This window comes from Dreissena polymorpha, chromosome 4 (genome assembly GCF_020536995.1).
Source record: "Dreissena polymorpha isolate Duluth1 chromosome 4, UMN_Dpol_1.0, whole genome shotgun sequence".
NCBI lineage: Eukaryota > Metazoa > Mollusca > Bivalvia > Myida > Dreissenidae > Dreissena > Dreissena polymorpha.
Window position 1 is genome coordinate 106,972,794 of NC_068358.1, and position 12,068 is coordinate 106,984,861.

The 12,068-nt window shown below is 36.9% G+C and overlaps 1 protein-coding gene across 2 annotated transcripts in view; it reads right to left on the minus strand.

Annotated features, from left to right (window-relative positions):
• Nucleotides 1-12,068, minus strand: part of LOC127877334 (centlein-like) — a 113,307-nt gene that overhangs the window by 89,141 nt on the left and 12,098 nt on the right. Inside the window, exons 2-6 of one of the 2 annotated variants that reach the window (XM_052423070.1) lie at nt 7,637-7,716; nt 6,363-6,451; nt 2,933-3,061; nt 1,022-1,106; nt 735-746 (exon numbers count right to left, since the gene is read on the minus strand). In XM_052423070.1, the coding sequence (XP_052279030.1) occupies nt 735-746; nt 1,022-1,106; nt 2,933-3,061; nt 6,363-6,451; nt 7,637-7,716 (395 nt within the window). The remainder of the gene's footprint in view (nt 1-734; nt 747-1,021; nt 1,107-2,932; nt 3,062-6,362; nt 6,452-7,636; nt 7,717-12,068) is intronic. The other variant, XM_052423071.1, reaches the window with a different exon arrangement.

Genomic DNA, 12,068 nt, shown 5'->3' on the forward strand with positions numbered 1-12,068 from the left:
GCCTTTGTGTCACGTTTAGGGGACAGACTATGTGATCTTGTCTTCAGCTTTGGCAATACATTTATTACACAGTCTTAACCCTTTACCACTTAGATATGTATTTTTATGCAATTGCAGTCCATTAGAAAGTAATATTTAATTGAAGACCTTTCTTACTAGATTCAAATTTTAAAGCCTTAATTTTCAATCCTTAGATACTGATGAGTAGCAAACAGAATAAAACCTGAACAGACTGCGAGTTACTCGCAGGCTGTTTTGGTTGTATGCTGTTTGCACATAGCCATTTTCACTTTGCCTCTGAGTGGGAAAGGGTTAAACAATTCCAACTTTAACATTTTAAGACTAAAGTTAAAACATATGACCAAAACTTAGTCTGGATTTAACTGTTTTCTAAAAGTCGAACAGTAAAAACATAAATGTCAAACAATTAATAAAACATATCAATAGCCTTGCTTTATTTTGATATAAAGAACTACAACATTTATTGAAAAAAAAAGAATAAATAAAATTTAAAAAAAGAAAGAACTAGTAAGCATATCAATAAACATTTATTTTGGAAAATGATGTTAAAATAACAATTTAAATAAAATAAATTTATATTAAATAATCATTTTATTGTTAATACCCAAAGAACCATAAATTAGATTCTGATAAAAAAGAAATTATTCTTAAATGCCCCTGACCAATAATGTAACAAAATGAATAACAGACACTAAACTAACTAAAACACTTACAGTCCACGCATGCTGTACATGTAGATATGTGTTGTGTGTTTAAATAGATCACAAAAATATATATTTTTGACATTTCAAATACAATTCTTATCATCAAGCAATAATTTATGCTTTGGTAATCTGCATATTTAACTATTTGCAGGCTACAAATGCTAATCTGGGGCGATACTTTACACAGATGTATCAATTATGAATGATTAAATCTCAGAGCATTAGAGCAACTACAGGAAACCAGGTTCAGACTATAGTCAGCATGGATCAGCATTGTTCACCAGGTCACATCCTACCTGGAGTTCCAGTGTGGCATTTCTGTCCTGAAGAGTTTCCACCAATCGCTGCAGTCGAAATATCTCCTCATTCACATCGGCATGTCTGAAAGTGATCACAACACAAGACATAGAAGGGTTAGAACCAAACATAAGTCAAGCTCTGGGAAACTTAACAGATACTTCCCTTCCTTTACAGGCACAAATATATATAACACTGTGAGTATAGCCCCTTATTAGCCTGAGCAGAGTGCACAGGCTAATCTGGGACAACACTTTACGCCAATGAATTACCCCCAGTTTTCCCAGTACAAAGCTCATATGAGTTCTCTCAGAATATCAAGGGACCCAGCACACATTTCTATGCTTACCAAACTTTGTACTGTACAAATATTCAGATTCCAAATAAAGAATCTAAATGGTTGTTTATTTAAACCTTGATTTAGCATCAATTTAATTGCAAGACAATGGTTATCTGATTTTTAGTTTCTCTTCATCACCCTCTAAAACGTTCTCAACAAGGCAACATGTTTTGTTAGTAGCAGTATTTCAGTGCAAATCTGGCCTAGAAAAACTTTTTTTCCAGAGCATGATTTTGGAAACATCAGAAAAGTAAACACCATTATCTCCTTATTGGGCTCACAAAATTCTTTAAAACACATTCAGAACTACATTTTGAGCCATGCGAGTACTAGACAGGGGCAAATAAGCTGAATGTTTATAGGTGTGACTTTGGAAAGACATCTGGGGTGGAAAATGCCCATATATATATTGCCAACCCACCTCACTGGGTTTACCAGAGGTCTTCATTAAGAAACAGATCTATTAGAGTTAGGATGGATTTGTGGAAATCAAAAGGCAGAAGTCAGCTGAAAGGCAAAGAAAATCATACCCTATAAGAATCTATTTATTTAAAAAAAACACCATTGTCAGGGTTGAGCACGTGTGATCAGGGTTGAGTATGTCTAGTCAGGGTACACAGTGGCCTGTGTGTGGTCCATACTTGTTCAGTTGTCAGGGTAGAGTGTGGGTTTTAGGGTAGGTTGTGGTTGGTCCAACCTTGCAATTGGGCCCCAGCACTCACTTGACCGTGGTAGAGCACAGTTCCCTCTGTGTGTAGGCAAGGTTTGTACTTACTTGACTGTGGTAGAAGACAGTTCCCTCTGTGTGTAGGCAAGGTTTGTACTCACTTGACCGTGGTAGAGGACAGTTCCTGCTGTTTGTAGACGAGGCTTGTACTTACTTGACCATGGTAGAGAACAGTTCCCTCTGTGTGTAGGCAAGGTTTGTACTCACTTGACCGTGGTAGAGGACAGTTTCCTCTGAGTGTAGGCAAGGTTTGTACTCACTTGACCGTGTTAGAGGACAGTTCCCGCTGTTTGTAGGCGAGGTTTGTGCTCACTCAACCATGTTAGAGGACAGTTCCCTCTGGGTGTAGGCAAGGTTTGTACTCACTTGACTGTGTTAGAGGACAGTTCCCTCTGTGTGTAGTCAAGGTTTGTACTCACTTAACCGTGTTAGAGGACAGTTCCCTCTGTGTGTAGGCAAGGTTTGTACTCACTTGACCGTGTTAGTGGACAGTTCCCTCTGTGTGCAGGCAAGGTTTGTACTCACTTGACCATGTTAGAGGACAGTTCCCTCTGTGTGTAGGCAAGGTTTGTACTCACTTGACCGTGTTAGTGGACAGTTCCCTCTGTGTGTAGGCAAGGTTTGTACTCACTTGACCGTGTTAGAGGACAGTTCCCTCTGTGTGCAGGCAAGGTTTGTACTCACTTGACCGTGTTAGTGGACAGTTCCCTCTGTGTGTAGGCAAGGTTTGTACTCACTTGACCTTGTAAGAGGACAGTTCCCTCTGTGTGTAGGCAAAGTTTGTACTCACTTGACCATGGTAGAGCACAATTTCCACTGAGTGTAGGCAAAGTTTGTACTTACTTGACCGTGTTAGTGGACAGTTCCCGCTGTTTGTAGGCAAGGTTTGCCTGGAGCTCCTCAATACGCTCGTCCTTGCGCTGGAGGATTTCGAGCACCCGGCGGTCACGAGCTTCACATCTCTCTTGCTCTCTGAATAACGCAGAAATACTGGATTTAATGTGTGTGCGTTAAAATACTGATTTTCATGCAAGTGCGTAAAGGGTTGTCCCAGATTAGCCTGTACAGTCTGTTAAGGCTTATCAGGGACAACACTTTACGCCTGAACTGGATATTGGCAGAGAAGAGACTTCATTTAGTAGAAAAAAATACAAGCAATTAGAAAGTGTTGTTCCTGATAAGCCTGCGCAAATTGCACAAGATTATCTGGGAAGTCATTTGACGCTCATGAATTACAAGTAACTATAAGATGGGGAACATTCATGCCATTGCTATCAGGAAAAACAACTACATATTTGAATATATGTAATTAAAACACAACAAAATTCAGTAACTGTAAAGCAAAAAAATACTCAAAATAAACATGATACTGATTTTGTGGTAATAAACTGGACTCTACACAGTAAAAAACAAACAAAATAACTTGCATGTGTTTGCAGAGGGAGAAAAGTCACTATATTAACAGAACTCATTCTTTGTTATGATGGCCTATTACAAAGATAACATAATGTCGCATGTATCAGCAGCATGTGTCAAAGCCATTGATACCTATCATATATCTGACTCACAACACCATTTGATACGAGACCAATTTCACAGATATTGGCATTACATATTTCATGGTAGACACGTCAACACCAGTGTCATGAGCCTTCTAGAACTCTCCTTGTAGTCTTGGAAATGGAACACTTCAATTTACAAAGTCAACAATAATATGACAAATTATCACTTTTGTACCTAAAACTATGTGAAAATACAATGACTGGATGAGATGAACACATGGTCCTTTCTTAAATCGTGTCAATGCACTAACTCAAAAAGGCCACATTCACAGACCTTTCCTAGCTGTTTTTGTATAGTCACTGTTCCAAATAGTCTGTGAACAAATTAAAAATTACACAAATGAAATAATTCAATCATCATAAATAACAATGTCTATGCCAATTGAATATGGCTACCAAACATGCAAGGAAATAAAACTAGAAAAACAACAGAAAGGCAAAGATTTTTAAATACTTTTTGAACTGTTTTACAATTAATTCAAAAAAAGACTATTCATGAAATCATCATTCTTTAAATAACATCATCTTAAGATCAAGATAGAGCATTTCATGGTTATTCTTACCAGCTCAACACGCATAGAAAACAATTTCATTAATCTTTCATTAAAATTCACTCAAACTTTATATACTATTGTAATTTGACTATTAATTTGTGTTCACTCCTCCACACTTGTATTGCTTTACTTACTCTTTATTTTAATTTATATGATTCCAATGTTAATATGATGGTATGTGCGGCTTTATAATTTATTTTTTAAATCCAGTGTGCTGGAAAAAACCTTTCACAGTCCAATTTTACATGTATACTAGATCAATAATGGTTTTCATCCATGACACCAGGTTCATGTTCAACCAATAGTTCATTTCATTAAACAGTAATTGCTAATGACTGTAATAAACACATTTCCATTGCAAAAGTTGTAATGATGACAAGAAGGTAATTAATTCCTTAATTTATCGGACGACTTATCCGTATCTTGTTGATTGGGAAAGGATTGTTGACTTTAACAATGCAGCCGCATGGAAATGTCGAACTAACTGATTAATTATGTATAGCAACAGCATCTTTGGTGGCAATTCAAAGTGACTTGTGTCCATGCTTGCACTGCTATGTCAAAGGGGTCATTGAAATAAAAACAGTAATCTATGCAGATAATGATGTATTGCCTTTCATCATTATACGGGAAGAACCACGAGCTGTGACCCAGTCAGGTGCAAAGACTGGTTAGGACTAACAAATTGAAATAATAGCAAGTGGAAAACACAGAACCTAACACTTATAACATTAATTTACAAAATAATTTATTGTCATGAATGTTGAACTTGCAAATACAATCGACCCAAACAATCTTGACTCATAATAATTATAGAAATTGTTGTAATATTTTAGTACTGAAACCTGAAACGTGTTTCGTTAAACACACGAAAAATCCCAAGAAAAACTTTCAGACATGCAGGTAACCAATCGACTTGGTTTTGGGATTTATCAAACCACCGCATTGATATCTGCCTGATATAACGTTGCCTGATATATTTTTTTATATCATGGTCAACAGAAAGTTCTTTTATCAGTAAATGTTTGGAGTAACGTGGGATTTGCAAAAACGTCAACAATTTCTATCAACATGAATCAGGTTCAACAAAACAAACAATTTGATACCATGAACGTACATATTTTATTCTAGTTTAAAGTCATAAATCACAAAAACGTTTATTTTTAAAAAATCTCCACAGCCCACTCTACAGAAGTAAAATGACGTCATCAATGGGATATTAAATCTTTAATGTTGATATAGTCAATGCACTCGCAAATGTTGCACAGAAAGTCAAGACCCATGATAACTGTATGCTAATCCTCAACTATTTAAACAAACGATTCAACACGCTTATGTCAATATCGACACCATCATCAAAATGTCAATTTCAATACACATCTCCAAAATGGCGTCTCCAAACTATTCGGTGAAGTGTATTCTTAGATTAAATTTGTAAGACGTTTATAATTAAAGCGGGTGTACTTTTCCCATTCGGAGTGCAAGCAACTTTTTTTCTCTATAATTTTTTGTGTCGTCTTTTCGAACGCTGTTGCTACATGTATGTCAACGTGTAAAAGCCGAATCAGCAAAATAAGCGGGGATTACGTACATTTTAAATACAAAAAAAATGGATTGTTTTGCAGATTTTTAGGAAAATGTGGTATGATAAACAGAAAAACAGGTTACTGTCCCATCGTTTTGTAATATATCAGGCTCGGCACGAATAAAATAACGGCAAGCCTCGCCATTATATTATTCTAAGCCTCGCCTGATATATTACAAAACGATGGGACAGTAACCTGTTATTCTCTATGTACATAATGTTTACCTCTAATATAACAGCCCCACAGAATTGGTGACAGGAACACAGTGTGTTTCTTTTACCATTGTTGGAATGGGTGACTACAGTTGGAAATTGTTGTGCCTTTGTTTGCTTACAAGTTTAAAATTGAGAATAAAAGTGATTTCCTACATCATATATCATATTAACTATGGGTCAACTTATAGAGCAGGGTAGGGAAATGAACTAACTGGTTAAATGTATTAAAAGTTGTGGTTTGTTTTTGGAAACCATTAATTGGGAATTTAAGCAGTTATTTGCGAAAAACATTTTGAGGTTTGGAATTGGGACAAATTTTGACCCCAAAATCTGACCCCCAAAGAACACTGGTTCACCTCTGTACAACCAGACCCACAGCCTGAGTGACATCAGGGTTGGAAACTTGCAGCTTCTTCCATAGGGACCACACAAAGTCCTTGTCAGCCTGCAAACACACAGCTCAAAGATTATTATGAAAGTTCAACGAAGTGTCATAAGTATCAATGGTAGTGAAATAATAGGAAAATTTAAACAAAACATGTATAAATAAAACAAGATGTGTTTGTGAAACACTATGTCCTCCCCCCCATATATTTGACCTTTGACCTTAAAGGATGACCTTGACCTTTCACCACTCAAAATGTGCAGCTCCATGAGATTCACATGCATGCCAAATATCAAGTCCCTATCTACAATATTGCAAAAGTTATGGCCAATGTTAAAGTTTGATGCAAACAAACCAACAAACAGACAGGGCGAAAACAATATGTCCCCCAGTATAGACTGGGGGCCATAACACACACACATATATAATAAAATATATATATATATATATATATATATATATATATATATATATATATTCCATTAACAAACAATATTAAATTAATATAAAAACAATACATTTATTGTAAAAAAAAGGCTCAATCTTAATATTGACAGAAAATATATCAAAGATTCAAAACCCCAGAATAAAGTTACCCCCCCCCCTCCCCCTAGTGTATCAAGTATTCTATGGGCGGTGACTGAGATGTGAGACGTGTAGTGGCTGCGTGTTGCTGAGTTGAGCCCTATAGGAGCATCCTTCTGGGAAAACGGGGTTTATGCATGTGCCTAAAGTGTTGTCCCAGATAACCCAGTGCAGGCCACACAGGGTTTATGCATGTGCCTAAAGTGTTGTCCCAGATAACCCAGTGCAGTCCACACAGGGTTTATGCATGTGCCTAAAGTGTTGTCCCAGATAACCCAGTGCAGTCCACACAGGCTAATTATGGATGACATTTCCTGCTTTAAGGACCTTTTTGTTTGAGGGAAGTCTCTTCTAAGCAAAAATCCAGTCTAGACCAAGAGTCTCATCCAAGATTAGACTGTGCAGACTGCACAGGCTAATCTGGGACTACACTTTGTACACATGCATTAAGCCCACTCTTCCCAGAATGAAATGTCATATATTTGAGCTCTTTTGTATTAAGCCTTTAAAGGCTATTTCTGTGTTAAATCAGTATTTGGTGTCTTCAGATCTCAGTGTGGTGATGGAACATGGGGCCTCATATTGATTATTTTGACACCATATAGAAAAAGCCACGTCAACCTGACCGCATGTTTCACAAGGTCATCCATGCGTTTATACCTGAGAGTTCTTGAGATCCTGTGACAGCAGTCGGTTCTCCTCCAAGAGTCGACTGATCTCTCTGTCTGCCACTGTGGCCACTAAAACAAGTGCAAAACAAGATGTGAGCATAGATATATACATTGATTTTGGTAAGTATTACATTTCAACACAATTGAGCCTTGCTCTGGAAAAATGGGGCTTAATGCATGTGCATAAAGTGTTATCCCAGATTAGCCTGTGAAGTCTGCATAGAATAATCAGGGAAAGCCATTTCCCTCTGAACTGGATTTTTGTTTGGAAGAGACTTTCTTTAAAACAAAAATTGAACTGCACAGATTTATGTGGAATGACACCTGAAAGCACCACATGCATTAAACCTGGTTTTCCCAGAGACTGGATCATATATTTAAGCTCAATTACATTCAAGTAAAAGCCTTCAGGTTAATCCATTTCCCACTCAGAAGCTAAGTGAAAATGGCTATGTGCAAACAGCATAAAACCAGAACAGCATGCAAGTAACTGGAAGTCTGTTCAGGTATTATGGTGTTTGCTGCTCATCAGTATCTAAGGGTTTGAAATGAAGTCTTTAAAACTTGAATCTAGTAAGAAAGGTCTTCAATTATATTAAATATTCTAAGGGACTACAAATGTGTGAAAATATGTGGTAAAGGTTTAAAGAGACACTGACGTGCATATGTTTCCTCAGAAAAATGTTCTTGTGAAAGTCCATAACAAGCTCCAAAGTTTGCTAACCTTGTACATGTAACTTCTTCTGACCAAGACTTAACTGACCAGTAAACCACAAGTATGTACTTGACCAGAATGTCCATGAGCCATGACAGTCAGTGTCCCAGTTATTTTCCTGAACCTTGTGCACTTTTGTTGGTTTGTCCGAAATGTAACATACTTTTTGGGAGACTGGGAGGAATGAGGACATGTTGTCCTCCAAAAAAACTTTGAGAATGATTCTCGAGTTAGGATCTGAAATTTACCATTTTTCAGGCAGACACCATGCACACTAACAGACACCATGCACACTAACAGACACCATGCACACTAACAGACACCATGCACACTAACAGACACCATGCACACTAACAGACACCATGCACACTAACAGACACCATGCACACTAACAGACACCATGCACACTAACAGACACCATGCACACTAACAGACACCATGCACACTAACAGACACCATGCACACTAACAGACACCATGCTCACTAACAGACACCATGCACACTAACAGACACCATGCACACTAACAGACACCATGCACACTAACAGACACCATGCACACTAACAGACACCATGCACACTAAACAATAGCATCAAGGGTATTCTGGAGACCTTGTAAACTAAATTTTTCTAACCAATAGATAAAGGCTGATTTAGTTTATTCATGAAACAGACAGCAACAATAAGGGACACATTTTCTAACACAAAATGTTCATTCTATTTAAAACTAGTATTATAGTATTAAAGCAAAGAGGGATAAGACGTTTTTGCCACTGGTAAAACATGTAGAAAAGAAGCTGAACTGTTAAATGCTTAATTTCATTTCTATTGGCAACCGTAATCAATTGATGTATTTGCCTTTCTTTAAATTGTATTATTTACTTTTTAAGTTTCAAAACTATTTATTTAAGCTTGCTTTAAGCTTATTTCATATATAGATATTGGCTTTATATAAAGGCACCCTTAAGTCCATTTTTGGGGAGGAAAAAGTACTTGGTGTCTTTGGAGAGATCTTGACAATGATCCCCAATGAACCAGTCGAATCTAGGACTTCTCATATAAATTACTCCAATGAACTAAGGTTGCTGTTTGACAATGTAATTTTGCCAAAGAATCATGCCACAAAATAAAAACCTCTAGGATTCGGAACTTAAGTTTGATTTTGAAACAGTTAAAAACAAGAGGGCCTGAAAGGCCCAAAGTCGCTCACCTGAGATAACAAGATATTATTGGGACAAATCTTCTGACCAAGTTTCATAAAGATCGGAAAATAATTGTGGCCTCTAGAGTGTTAACAAGGTTTTACTATAGCCATATAAGTAAAAATGCCCCGCCCCCTGGCAGCCATGTTTTTCAACCAACCGGCATCATTTTTGAACTCGTTCAAGATATAATTTGGATGAATCTTCTGACCAAGTTTCATGAAGATCGGACAGTAAATGTGGCCTTTAGAGTGTTAACAAGTTTTTACTATAGCCATATAAGGAAAAAATGCCCCGCCCCTTGGAAGCCATTTTTTTCAAGAAAATATAATTATTTTCGAACTCATCCAAGATATCATTGAGACCAATCTTCTGACCAAATTTCATGAAGATTGGACAATAAATGTTAACAAGGTTTTACTATAGCCATATAAGGAAAAATGCCCCACCCCTGGTGGCCGTGTTTTTAAAGCAACCAAAACCATTTTCGAACTCATCCAAGATATCATTGGGACAAATCTTCTGACCAAGTTTCATGATGATCGGAAAATAAATGTGACCTCTAGAGTGTTAACAAGGTTTTACTATAGCCATATAAGGAAAATAGCCCCGCCCCTGTGGTGGCCATGTTTTTCAACCAGCCGGCATCATTTTCGAACTCGTCCAAGATATTATTGGGATGACTCTTCTGACCGAGTTTCATGAAGATCAGACAATAAATGTGGCCTCCAGAGTGTTAACAAGATTTAACTATAGCGTTAGATATCCATATAAGGAAAAATGCCCCGCCCCTTGGCGGCCATGTTTTTCAAGCAAACGTAACCATTTTCGGACTCATCCAAGATATCATTAAGACAAATCTTCTGACAATATTTCATTAAGATTGGACAATAAATTTGGCCTCTAGAGTGTTAACAGAGGTTTTAATATATATAGCCATATAAGGAAAAATGCCCCGCCCCTGGTGGCCATGTTTTTAAACCAATCGGCATCATTTTCGAACTCGTCCAAGATATTATTGGGATGAATCTTCTGACCAAGTTTCATGAAGATTGGACAATAAATGTGGCCTCTAGAGTGTTAACAAGATTTTACTATAGCCATATATAGCCATATAAGGAAAAATGCCCCTGCCCCTTGGCAGCCATGTTTTTCAAGCAAAGGTTACCATTTTTTAACTCATCCAAGATATCAGTGGTACCAATCTTCTGAGCAAGTTTGATGAAGATTGGAAAATAAATGTGGCCTCTAGAGTGTTAACAAGGTTTTACAGAACAGAACAGAACAGAATAGTTTATTTCGACTTAAGCATATACAGCTCATCGTCATAAACATACATAAGCAATAACAGCATGCGTTAAATTAAATACAAAACATACATCATTTCGAAGCAATATCAATTTAAAGGAATGAAATACAACATGTTTTAGTGAGGATGTCACATGGATGAGGTTACTACATAGTGATTACATACATGTAATGTAAAAATGTAGTTTATTTATTGCAACAAGTACATGTATAACATAATTATAAGCATATTGTCTTTGTGAAAAATATATACAGTCCACTCTCGTTATCTCGACATCGGGTATCTCGATATTCTCGATATGTCGAAGTAAGCTCAATGTCCCATTTTTTTCCCTTCTTTGTCTATATAAATAAACATCGCTTATCTCGATTTTCGTTATGTCGAATAATTAGATATGTCGATATAAAATTGTGTCCCCAGTCCCGATTTTACATGTATTTACTGTGGTTTATCTCGAAGTGCGAATAACTGCCTCAGAGTCGGCAAAAGGTGAGAAAAATTGTCTTTGATACTTCACCGTCCCGCTTCGCCCGGCTGCTCCCCATACTGTGCGGTAGGAAATTGATCCGTTAATTGCATCACTGATCACACGTGTATAATGTCGTTAGCGATTAGCACTTGAGTAAGGCCTGTCACTTTAACTGTCACTTTTTAACATCAATATTAACTGCAATTAATACACAGTCTGCCGAAACCGAAAGACTATTTGTTTTTACAAACAACATTCCAAAATGCATTGAGTTATATTTTGCGTATATAAACCGTTGCAAATTTACAGAATGTTGCTCTCCAAAACTCATTATCATGGCTAACTTGAAAGAATATTTCAAACTACAAAATGTACATGTACAGTTCAGTATTCCGGAACGTGATTTACGCATGTTCAGATTGAAAACCCTCGTCTTGATTGGACGTCAATTGCATCATTACTTTAAATAGCAACTTTACCGGATGTTTACTCGACAGTTTAGAAAAATTATAACCGCATGTGTTCATGCAATTTTGTAATACTTAAAACGTCATTTTAAGCAATTAAATAGCAAAATTAATCTTACCTCGTATAAACGAGTATATATCAGGTAGAGAGTATTATGCCACACGCTAACGGCTTTAGTTAGACCACTTAGCAGGTATTAGATGCTAAAAACAAGGTAAATTTTCGTCTCATTTTTTCTTTGAAAACGCCGAATCGGATAT